Source organism: Schistocerca nitens, chromosome 2 (assembly GCF_023898315.1).
Source record: "Schistocerca nitens isolate TAMUIC-IGC-003100 chromosome 2, iqSchNite1.1, whole genome shotgun sequence".
Classification (NCBI taxonomy): Eukaryota; Metazoa; Arthropoda; class Insecta; order Orthoptera; family Acrididae; genus Schistocerca; species Schistocerca nitens.
Window position 1 is genome coordinate 300,477,069 of NC_064615.1, and position 13,009 is coordinate 300,490,077.

Below are 13,009 nucleotides of genomic sequence, written 5' to 3' on the forward strand. Positions count from 1 at the left end.
CTGATCAGCATATATATCTCTCTGCTTGTTGTAGTTGTCCATTGTACTTTGGTAATCACTATTGCCACAACAGTGTCATGGTTGCTGATACCTGTTTCGATGTTTACATTTGTTGATGTTAGATCAAACATATTTCCACTATTTTTTGTGAGCTTCCTAACTATCTGTTTTAGGTAGTTTTCAGAGAAGGCAACCATCACTAACAAAACTGTAATTTTCCCAAATCATTGCTGGATGATTAAAGTCTCCACCAATGATTACGGTATGATTGGGGAACTCGCGTACAAATTTCCGGTTAGATAAGGAGATGAATCTAGTAGGCAGATTCAGTTATCATTTTATGCCCATCCCTGATACTGAATCAGGCCCAAACAGTCTCACTTGCAGTCTCTATTTCTGTCTTGGTGGATTTGATTTTTTTCTCTACTGCATCAAACACACCACCTCCATTTCCCATTTGCCTATCCTTTCAATACACACTTAAATTTTCCCTAAAATCTCACTGCTATCAATTTCAGATTTAACCAGCTTTCTGTCCCTAGTATTACGTGAGCTTGACTGCTATTCATGAGTGCTTCAAACTGTGGCACTTTGTTGTGAATGCTCGAATAGTTTACCTTCAGGATTTTAATACTCTCACCTGTTGGAAGCATTTATTCCAATTATAATTGAATTCTTTGATTATTTTTGTAAATGACGAAAGTCTATATGTGGTGAATGCAGCTTGCCGCTAACTCGGTGTAATATGTTGTCTGTACAGAAGTGTATCTGTCGCCTTTATCGCTCTTTACTAGCTCGCTTTAGCGCGAAGAAGGATAAATAAAACTCTTTTAGCAATCTGATAATCTTCAAACGAATACTTCCGAAGCTGTTCCTCTCTCTCTCTCTATAACTATAATAATCATGGAGCATACATCTCCGTACCTCTGTTGTTCCAAGGAATAAACGTTCTAGACAAATACCTTGGTGTCGACGAGCTGTCGGCGTACATATTACTAGGAAATCTGATCAGATACTTTTCAAACGTAAATAAATGTGGATGATTTGATTGACCATTATTAATTATTGCGTGATAGAGGGTAATTTTCCAGTGGGTAGATTACACAATCTTACACTGATACTTCTGTTTTTCCTAAGCTATCATTATCTGGATTGGTTGGAGAGTCGCCTAATCAAAACAACCCTTGTGTGCACCCCACAGACAGACAGCTACCTGTGTAGTAGCCTCTGATGTATAGTACACACCTAACCCATTTAGGGGGATCCTACAGTACTCAACCCTATTGTGCAAGTCCAGGAAGTCACAGCCTAGCTTGTAACAGAATCTTCAAAGTATCTGGTTCCATCCTTCCTGTCAACCCAGAACCAAAGAGCCACAATTGGTTCTGGGGACAATGATGTAAATTGTGAGCTTCATTGGAACTCCATGAACAAGGCTGGTCTTCTCTGCCATCCGCTGGAATTACCCAAGCCCAGACGACAGGCATAATTTATTCCAACATGAATCACTATCTGCAGCTAGTTGCACCCTCAACAGCTGCCGGAATAGCCTCTTCTATATGTAGAATGAGACCCCCAGGCATATACACTGATTACACCTGCCATCCTTTCCTGTCCCTTGCTGCCATTTCCCTAAGGGTTACCATCACTCGCCGAACATTTGAACCGCCAATGGTTAATAGACACCTACCCTTTTGTGTTTGCCTCCTCTTTACACTGGACAAAACAGGTTTCCCCAGAACAGGTGAAGTGAGTCCCAATGGCTCAGTTTCAGTGAAAGACAGCACCTCAAACTTGTTGGTTAGGGGGATCGGTACTCACCCTGAGTCCTCCCTAGCCCCGATCTGCCCTTTACAGGATGCCTATATCTACTATTAATATGCCACTCACAGTCAAGTGGATGGGTAAGTACAGATCCTGTACTTTCTGTAGAGGAGGCAGCATCGACAGGAAAGGATAGTACTTGAGGTACCTCCGGTACTGGTATCACAGGTACATGACTCTCGAGAGCTCTTCCAACACATCAATTCACAACAGCTTCCAATAATTTGACAATAGTCAGGATGATTTCCATGTGCTAATCAATGTCAACCAACTCATCTCCTGCTTGACAACAGGATATCCAGTGGGGCTGCATTTTGGCTTGTGCAGTGTATTACAAGGCAATGAATAAATACCTTTGAATTAAGCTCTCTGATTATCTTTTAATCTGTTGAGCTGAAAAGTTCTAATGCCCTATAAGAACTGAAGCAAATGCACAAAACGAGATTTCTATTAAGGCAACAGAAAAACCTGTGGTAAAAATTACTAGTTTCCTAAAATGTTTTGAGGTCAATTATAGTTATTAGCAAACTCAAAAACAAAGTTAATTTACAATAAATGCAGATAATGTATGGGGCTGCTACTCTTTAAGGAGAAACTAGATGTAACACAATATGTTAGTTAGAATGTCTACTACATTAACTAAATCACCAATGCCAATTCACTACAAATTACTGATAGATTATGCAAAGGACAGTGGTAGCTTCTGAGAATCCTTAAAAATGCACATTTATTTGCTCTGATGTGCAGTGAAATTCAGGGGTGACATATTCTTTGGTAGGCTGTGAACCAAAAAACACTGATTTTCTACGTATCCAAAACACTCGTACCGGTAACTTACGAATATATAGTTTTGTAAGTGTCTGAAAATTCTCAAAAATAACCCATTTCTCACGTAAGTATGATGAAATTATAGAAAAATTGTTTTTATGGCATCAGGCCTACTGTTGTCACTCATTTTAAAAGAATTCAATGAAGTTTCAGTTTATAATTGACGATGACAGTATGAATTTATCGTGGCACTCGCAAATGTTTGACATTTCACATATATCACAGTGCAAATGGGTACTGATACAATCAGTGAAAATTCCATCTCCTCCTCCGCCCCCCTCTCTGTCCATCCATCTCCTCCTCCCCCTCTCTCCGTCCATCCATCTCCTTCAACAATGCTGCAAGTCCTTTGTTATACTTGTGAACCCATGCACTTGCTCTCCTTTTTACACTGGTGTCATCGACTTGTACTCAACAGCAGACCCAAGTGATAAGTTTACAGTTAAATGAATAGAGGCAGAGAATGGAGACTTAAGACTCTGAGCATACGATGATGCTGATTTCGGGGGAGACATCCTAGGTCCACCTGACAACTTTAAAGCGTGTATACAGAGCTCATTTCTGATCTCTAATGCACACATACATAGGGACACTGACTCTTTATGAATGACAGCCCTGGCAAATGGATGGTCACTAAAATGGATAGATTATAGAGAATTACTGCAGGATGGAAGAAGTTGAACACATTTTGATAGTGAGAGGAAATGCTAGTGTCAATTGATGGACTGAGAGGGTCAACTACTAAGATTACAATAAACAACCCAACCTAATGACTCAACATGGTTCCATCAATTCAAAATGCTGTGAATTCAACATACCGTATAAATATTGGGAAAACAGCAATTGCACATTTGATAGGAATTGGGATGCAAATCAACTTAACATCACAAAACTATTAGAAAAAGAGGTTACCAATTCATTTGAAGAAAGTGCAACAAAATAACAGAAGATGCTAACTTGCAGATCTGTAAAATTTTGGATGAAAATGATTCAAGCTGCAGCTGACATCTATAGAAAGCCTTCTGTATAAAGTTGGTGATCTTGTGGCAATAAAGTGAACATGAAGTAGACTGAAATTGAAACTGAGGACCAAAAGCATTTGTTCTGCTTAGTTAGAAAAGTCAAAACAAATGAAATGTGATGGTTTCAAAGGAGATTACAACATTTGCTGCCATAGTAATAAAAAATTGCCAAACGACTACTCATCGAAACTGGATGATTGTCAGAACCGGCTGATTCTGGGAGTCAGTGGAGATTTAAAGGTTTTACTCCGGACAGTGGGGCAGGTGGTGCAGGCTAGATAATGCAGACACTCTAGAGATAAACAAGTGATAAGTGATGGTAGAAGGACAATCGCAGAGGAGATGCAAATTGGATTCCTGGATTTTATAATCTTTTTCTTATGAGTGGACCCTTAATCTTTGTGTTCATAAATGTTTGTGTGTAATTCAGAACTATTTTTATGACAGAAGGTGGAGACAATCCTCACCTAAGCTGTATGGAGAAAAAATGGTTGAGAATGGGAAGAAAGGAGAATCCATACTGCTTAAGTGTGTGGGGGATGGGGTACTGGAAGTATGATACCAGAATAGTGATACCTCATAGAGGTACAATTTCCATGCTATTTACTGAGCGAAGTAGCACAGTGGTTAGCACACTGGACTCGCATTCGGGAGTCAGGCAAATGCCGGGATGGTTCCTTTGAAAGGGCACAGTCCATTTCCTTCCCCAATCCGAGCTTGTGCTCCATCTCTAATGACCCCATTGTTGATGGGACGTTAAACACTAATATCCTCCTCCTCCTCCTCCACACTATTTACTACTGAGTTCAATATACATAACTTGTGTAATTGTTACAAGCATACAGAGCATACTAACTCCTTCTAGCCTCCCAGAGCACTGATCTTCCTTTTCTCCCAGACAGAGATTTTACAGCGCCTTAGAAGTCACTGCCTCTCCCCCACCCCCACCCCTTGTAGTGCGGAGCATGTGAGGAGAGGCTGTGGCAGGGCATTATCAAGACACATTGTGTCAACAAGGTGTGCCGGGGTACACATGGCACACCCAAAGCACGATGTTGACAATGTGACTAACAGGTTGCTGCCGGCAGTGTTTAGCAGATAATAATGTAGTCTCGCTGGCATCTTTAATTGTTGCTGGCCTGGCAGTGGTATTTGAAGAGGGAGGCATGTTGACGGCATTGCCTTGCATTGATACGTTCACAGGAGGTGGTGTGCGGCCTGCAGCAGTGCAAAACAAGGTGGTGACAGTGAGTGTATGGTCTACTGAAAATTGAGAGGTGGTAGGCGACTGTTTTGAAGTAGTGGCATCCACGTAGGTGGCATAAGTCATTGAACAACTGAGATTTGAACTGCCAATGTTGGTATGATAATAAGGAGGACAGGCAGCAGAATCTGGAAATCCAACTATTGAAGAAAATTTTTGCTATTATCTCTGCTGATATGTCAGAAATGGGCATGGCCTCCACCTGTTGTGTCATGTGATCATTGACAGAATGTAATGGTAGTAATGCGATTTGCGGAGTGGCCCTACGATGTCAGTATGGACATGCTGGAACCAGCCCTTTGTAACTGGGAATTTACCAAAAGGGGGGTTGTGTGTGGTGGACAATTTTTGCAAGTCCTGGCCCATGTGGCACCGTCATTTTTAATGTTAGCCTAAACATAGTGTTCCATGATGAGGCATATGGTAGGGCGCAAGTCTGGATGTACCTGCAAAGTTGTGGAGACAGTCAAAAATTGTCCTGCGATACGTCTCTGGAATGACTGGTTGGACCTGTTCATTCAAAACATCACACCAAACTTGTTTTGGTAGTACCAGATAGCATGCATTGTTGCCTTTGGAGTCCGGTGTCTGGTTTGTTAAACAAGCTTTGGAGATTGGCATCTGTCCCTTGTGCATCTGTGATCCTGTCAACGTGCATCTAGGCGAGGTAGTTACAATACAGAAAAGATAATTTGCCCCAATATTATTGGCACTTTTGAGGTATCACACATTGGTAGTGAACTGTGCTACGAAATCTGGGTGCAGAACCTACTGACAGGTTGCAGAATGCGTTTGCCAATGGGCAATGGTCTGTATATATGGTAAGGGGTCTGTCATCATCACCACCCTGAAAGTGACAAACTGCTTCATATATGGCTAGTAGAACTGCTTCATGTATGGCTAGTAGACCACGATAAATTTTGTGGACCATTTTTTCTGGATGTCGGTAATGCTGCGCGAAAAAAATCTGAGCAACTGACTGATTCCACCGATCTCTTGCTGTAAACCATTACCGATAATGTGATCACTAGCATCGGATGCGATAATTAGATGTGTGTTGGGCGATGGGTGGGTGAGTGTTGTGGCGTGTAACAGATGTTCCTTTATTTTGTCAAAGGCCATCTGCATTTATGCTGTTCAATTGAGGCACTATTTACCAGATGTATTCTTGTTGCGCAGTGCTTGTGTGAGCGGTAGTAAAATCTCAGCAGCCTATGGCAGTTTGTTCCTGTAGTAGAAATTTCTGACACCAAAAACCTATGGAACTCTTGGTAGTTTTCAGGAGGTGGGAGGAGGTGTGTATCAGTGGTGTCCGACAAAGATCACATAGTGTTGCTGAAGTTGGCACCTGTCATGATTTATCACAACCCCATGAGAGGCCAGCTTGTCAAGGATGATACACAGGTGGTCGTCGTGGTCTTGCTTATTTTGCAAGAGAGGAATGACAAAAAGGCAAAACCAACAGTATAATGTCAATAAATCTTCGCCTTTTCTGTGCCACATTTTTAGTCAGTATGGCATGTACAGGAACTCAGAGAGATCGAATGACATGATTATCACAGTTTTTTGTACATCTTTGACCCACTGGAATTTGCAAGTATGCTGTTTTGCGGTTGAAATACTGAAAATTTTTGCCCCACCCAAGATGTGGGAAAAATGGTGCCAGTTCAGAATGGGGTCGCTGTCAATGACTGTACAAACATTGAGGTAGTGGTAGTTACTGCATAGGCACCAGGTGCTCTTCTTTTTAGGAACTAGTTTAATTGTGGAGGCCCAAGCACTGTCTGATGGCTGACTGTGCCAGCTCGCAAATGTTCATCCACCACAGCTTCAGCCACTTTAAGTTTGTGAGGAGCTAGATGATGGGGGTGATAATGTGTGGTGTAGTGGGTAAAATTCATTAACTTCCTTTGTTGTTAGTTTATGTAGTTAGTTAGTGTTTGTGGTTCACCATCATTCTCACACCAATCTGGCAACTATTTTTGTGGTCAACCAGAAAGCGATGGAGAACATACTGAGCATAGTTTCCAGTCTGCCCATCCACATTCTTGTCCAGCCCACTGAAAGAAATGTTTCTATTCCCTTTCTTCTTAGCAGGATCATGACTATGATTATAAATGAAGGTATAGAGTTCCAGTTCGTACATATATTTAGTAAAGTATGTCACGCACAACAATTTGAAAGTCATCATGTTCAATTAACAGTAAACCTTTCTATCCTAAACAGCACTATTATCAGTTCAGAGGTGATCTCTACAGTACATTCCTACCAAATTGTCTTTCGCCCTAACTACTGATACTCAAATAAATGTTCGAAATAAACGCTTGCCACAAAAGTGGAAATAATAGTCACCATTTGCCATGCGGATTTGTAACTATTCACAGACGACACACTAACAGATATTTTAGCAAAATCTAAGTGGCCCAGGGTGGTGTACAGTCCTCATGAGTTCACTGTCAGTTATTACAGAAAATACGCGTTTTGTCACAGTCTCTGACATCATCCGAGGCAGAACGCAATCCGGCACTTGGCAGACGCGGATCTTACTGTGGCTGAGTGCAAAGTCAATACGCAAAGTGAACCTCTTTCCTGCATCTCGGGCTGTATTTATATATGTGCTGCAGCGGACGGCCAAAGGAAAATCTGCTGTCACCTGCCTTATGCACACGGCTGTAGTCCCTGAACGACAGCTTTCTTGGACACATAATCTTTAATAACTAAGTTATGAATTAATTTAGAATTTTGTTAATTTTTACATGCATTCAGGTCAATCGGTTGAAATCACAGAAAAAGTGTCAGCTCGCTTGAATAAAAGCTTTGCCTTCTAGAATTTGTCGAGTGGAACTGGCGGTAGATCGTTAACTCTGAACTATAACTTTAAAAGACCTTGTATTGGTTGTTATTAATATTTCGGTCCTAAAATTTGTTACAGCTCTATTATTTAATAAATTTTCTCATGGGCTGCAACCAAAATTTTCTAGCATTAAAATTAAGGTACGTTTACACTGGGATACATGTATCGCGACATGTATGAGCGACATGACAATTTGACATGTCGCGATACATCACCTCATACAAAAATTCACGGAACGTATATGCGGACCCTCGAGCTCATACATGTCGCGTATACATTTTGTATATCGCTTTTTGGCCATATACGCGACATGTCGCGTATACATTTTGTATATCGCTTTTTGGCCATATGCGCGACATGTATGAGCGACATTTTAAGAACTCGCGCATGCGCAGTACTATCATTTCCTGTCGTCTTGTCGCCTGCCGCTTATTTTGACGATTAGCACATGCGTAGTACCAGGCTCTTTGGCGGCTGTTTGAGTTTTGGAGGTGCCGACTGTCGTTTGTTGTGTAGTTATTTGTGTATTGTATCGTGTGTTGTGCCCGCGTGTAATACTTTAAAATTTGCCATGACTTCTTGGTCAAAACAAAATACACTGCATTTTAGAGAGGCAGTGCGCAGGCATCCCTGTATATGGGATGTGAAACTAGGAGACAAGTGGGAGGAAATTGCCAAGGCATTTAACGTGTCAAGGAAGGAATGTGAGGACAAGTGGCATAATTTAAAAAGCCAATATAGTCGCGAGTTAGCGAAAAGGGAGAGCAGCAAAGGAACTGGAAGTGCTACAAGCAATGTGTACCACACTTCATGGTATGCTTTTGAAAGTATGCAGTTCATAAGAGACAATTACAAACCACTCTCTCATAGGAGCAACAATGAAGTAGTACCAGTAAGTAAATTTTTCATATTATTTTATTAATCATATATTTGGCAACATTTTTTCGTGCTAATGCTTTACATAATGTGAATATTAACAATTTCACTGGAAAACATGATTCTCCATACTGCTATGGTTTGAAGTCCTGAATACTGCAGAAGAATGGAGCATATTACTTTATGTCATCATTTAACAATGATGTGGAACTTATTTTCCATACTGCCATGGGATGGAGCCCTGAATACTGCAGAAGTATTCAGCATATTCTCTTCTGTTGTCATTCAGCAATGAAGTTCTTCGGCCAGTTCTGGGCAGTGGCTCCAGCACAGTAGGGGTGCCCCTCCAGGACCCAGGTATTACGTTGCCATCATCTCCTTCTCTGTCGTATGTTCCTGCTGGACAATAACTTTGAGATTTTCTGTTTTAAAGAAAATTATGTAAATAAACACAGGCTAGTGCCACCACTGTAGCCTTTTCTGGACTGAGAAGCATTTGCTTCCTCAGCACTCTGTAAACAGCACTTATAATCCCAAATACATTTTCTATTACTCTTCTTGCCCTGCATGCTCTATAGTTAAAAATACGTTGCCAACTATTTTTTTCATGCAGACCTGGAAATGGTTTCACAATATTTTCCTCTAGGCCAAAGGCTTCGTCAACGACGAAAACATATGGAACAGGCTTGCTCCTACCAGGAAGAGGAGTTGATGGTGGTATATTTAGAGTTTTGGTTTCTAACATTTTGTAAAATGTGGTGTCTTTAAGGACACCACCATCTGAAATCCTCCCCTGCGTGCCAACATCAGCGTAAATTATTCTATAATTAGCATCAGCAATTGCTAGCAAAACAATGCTGAAGCGCTCTTTATAATTAAAATAAACTGTTCCACTGTTGGGTGGTGCCACAATGTCAATGTGCCTCCCATCTATAGCCCCCAAACACCTGGGGAAATTCCATTTTTCTTCATATTCTTTGGCAATTTTCAGCCATTCCTCTGCAGTAGCAGGAAGCTGGAAAGAAAATTGTTACTCTTTTAATTTAATTTACGCATGGACACTCAAAAAAATTCAAAATACATTAAGATACTTTGATTATAATGTATGTATAACATATAGCTCACTTTGCCTTAGAAATGTGTTATGTATTTTAAAGGTCATGGAAGCCCCAGCCACAGAAGGAAATGGTGAAGGAGAAGGAAGCATTAGTTTCCCTTTCGATGTCACAGAAATGGAGGAGGTGGCAAATCCACGCCCCCACAAGACATTATGGAAGTGGAAACCACTCCAGTCATCTCTGTGCCTCCACATGAAAGTGGATGTGCAACCGTGTCACCCTGTACCACTCCAAGTCTGAGTGGAAGTGGTAGATCAAGTGCACTGAAGAGAGCCAGGAGAGACCTGGATTAAGACCGAGAAGGTCTTTTACAGACCTTAAGAAAAGTTGGTGACAATTTAGCAGGCAGAAAAAGGGACCAGTTTACCCACTTGGGTGACTTGGTCGCCAATAAGCTCAGATTTCTTTATGAAAATGGCCATACTAGAATTATGGCAAGACTTGAGAACGGAATATACAGATGTTTGCAGGAGGCAAACGATGAACTAATAGATGCAAATGCATCATAATTTATGGATTCTTTAAAAACATGTATAAATGTTGAAATATGCATGTAATGTGCTGTCAAGTACTACTTAATAAAACTAAATACAAATTAATGTTGTTGGATATCTTTACTGTGAAGAAAGTGTCCTCAGAAATTGTGATATTGTATTACTGAGTGAAGCATGTCAGTCGATCCAAAGAACTAAAAGCTAACCCATTTCAGCAAACTTTGAGAAATTTGTGCTGCAAAATATATGTGCCGTTAAAATTTTAGTTCCTGTTCCAGCATCCTCACGTGGTTATGTTGGCAACATCAACGGCATGGTAGAAAATGTGTGCTGCTGTTCCTGGTTGACAGTTACTTGTATGTACCCTCGTCCGCTCGTTAAAAGTAATTGCCCTCGTAAAACGAAGATTTCATGACAAAACATTTGCATTGTCGCGCCATTGCTAATGCCAATGTCTCACACACGATTGTCGGCATTAGTATCCGTTGTCAATATTATCACGCGAGGCCGCCGGAATAATAGCAAAAAACTGATATGCGTGCCAGATGCATGAACAAATTATATAATGTATTACATACTCTGATATATATATATATATATATATATATATATATATATATATATATATATAAAACTTTTACCTTCACTTCTTTGGATAAAACTTGCACAATGGCCTCGCAAACACGAAGAATAATGTTGCATATGGCACTTTTTGATATTCTATGCAGATACATTAACGTCGAAAAGGAATCCCCAGTGGCCAAAAAACGGAGTGTTACTGCCAACTGATCCTCTGGTGGAATCGCTTCCCGAAAGTTTGTGTTGGTTTTGGACACAAGAGGAGCAACAAGAGATAGCAAACCGCGGAAATCCTCCATACTCATCCTAACATAATTTCTAAAATATGCGCCATCCTCTAGCGTTAATTCCTGAACGAGCATTGCGTAAGCTCCGTGAGTAGCGCGTTTGCGAAGAAACTCTCTCTGCCACCATCTACGCTTCCTCCGCCTTTTCTTCCTATCATCTTCCAAAAGAGCAAGTGTACCAGCACATAAAAATGTGAAATCTTCCAAATCGTCGTCGGAAGCCATCGCACAGTGATACAAATCAGTGTAAACGCACGCTCATACATGTATGAAATTGATACTTGTCAACTCATACAAGTCGCGATACATGTCGCAAAGTCGCATATACATGTATCTCATACATGTGCCGATACAAATCGCAGTGTAAACGCACCTTTACAAGTGCTTAATCTACTACAAATGGGCATGTTTTAGTTACAATTTTGGTTTTCATTAAATTACTGGAAAACTATTAGAGGTAGCTTAACATGGTGTCTTAGTTATTATTTTTAGGATGAACTGAAGCATCATACAAATTTTTACATTTCTAAGTCTAATATTTAGTGCCACTTAGTTTTCTTAAAATGGTATTTTTATGAAAACCATTGATTTAATTACATTAAGACTTGACATTTGAAATGTTATTACATTAAATTATATGTTGACAAAGTTTGAATAAGAAATTTTGACTTTTAATTGTATAGTTAATTATGGTGCATACTTGTGCACTACACGCAGATGCATTAAGGTGACGTGGTGCTACTAGCAGTGGACTCGGGTAATTCCTGGCACACTTTCTCGCCTTTCTATCTCACAAATGATACAGCACTTGTTTTGCTTCAGATGGACAGGGGAACCTGGTGTGGTTGCAGTGTGGTGGACTGTATTGTCCCACAGAGCACAGGTTGATAAGCGATTTGTCACAGTCTGTCTCTGACATCATCCGAGGCAGAACGCAATCCGGCACTTGGCAGACGTGGATTGTCTTGGAGCACACTCAAGTGGGATTGTGATGCGTCACTAACCTGAGACGCGTCTGTAGCAGTGGTGCCACAGTAGTGATCGGTGTCAAGCAGCAACAGCAGCAGGGTAACCAAGGGCATTACAATGCCAGGAGATACTGTATTTCTAACCACACCATGAATTGGCTGCTGGCCACCCCATTGTAATAGGAGTCCACAATTTAAATCTGTTAGTAATTGGTAGTGCTGGAGGAAATCGGCCTCCAGGACTGGTTCAACCGTATCTGCCACTAGAAAAGTCCAAGGTATTTGTGTATCTGTTCCGAGGTCAAATGCGATGTGTGCGATGGCGACGCTGTAGCAGTCAAGAGAGCAGACAGTAGAGAGCTCACATCAGCCCCATTATCGATGAGGAAATACATGTGCAGGTGCCTGTCATGCATGAATAGTCAGCAACTGTCTGCTCGTTGAAACACTGCGTCAGTGCTGTTTCATCATGGTGTGCAGAGGCATCTTGTTAATGAAGAGCATCCTGGTGCACCTTTGTCAGGTCGTTGCCGTTCTAGTTTGGGTAGGTGCAGGTTTGTCTGCAGTGTTGTGCACTGTGCCCAAATCTGGTGTGAAACCAGCAGTAGAATTGTTGTGTGTTGAGTGTGGAAGCAGACAATGCACATGGTCAGTGCAGCTTTCGTTTATTTGCAAAGTCGGGGTGGTGGCCAGCTGAGGGATGACAACAACCTCGACTTATGCAGTAGGTGACTGTTGTCCGCTGGAGCTGTGAAAGGCGCTTGGGTTGGTATTGGTGGGGGGAGCACAGCCTGGTTTGGGCCAGTCTGGCCATTGTCAGGCAGTCTGCAGCTGTATGAAAGTTTGGGGAAGCTTGGCCGGAATCATGCAAAATCGGTTTCAGTGCAGGGATACT

At 41.3% G+C, this 13,009-nt stretch overlaps 2 protein-coding genes across 2 annotated transcripts; one reads left to right on the forward strand and one right to left on the reverse strand.

The window, feature by feature from the left end:
- Positions 1 to 8,188: 8,188 nt before the first annotated feature.
- On the forward strand, positions 8,189 to 10,365 carry LOC126234379 (uncharacterized). Its single transcript, XM_049943065.1, has 2 exons — positions 8,189 to 8,684; positions 9,826 to 10,365. The coding sequence occupies exons 1-2, from the start codon at positions 8,241 to 8,243 to the stop codon at positions 10,024 to 10,026; spliced, it is 645 nt and encodes a 214-aa protein (XP_049799022.1). The 5' UTR covers positions 8,189 to 8,240; the 3' UTR covers positions 10,027 to 10,365.
- Positions 8,748 to 11,502, reverse strand: LOC126234378 (putative nuclease HARBI1). Its single transcript, XM_049943064.1, has 2 exons — positions 10,922 to 11,502; positions 8,748 to 9,683 (listed from the first exon to the last, which is right to left on the reverse strand). The coding sequence occupies exons 1-2, from the start codon at positions 11,369 to 11,371 to the stop codon at positions 9,096 to 9,098; spliced, it is 1,038 nt and encodes a 345-aa protein (XP_049799021.1). The 5' UTR covers positions 11,372 to 11,502; the 3' UTR covers positions 8,748 to 9,095.
- Positions 11,503 to 13,009: the final 1,507 nt, after the last annotated feature.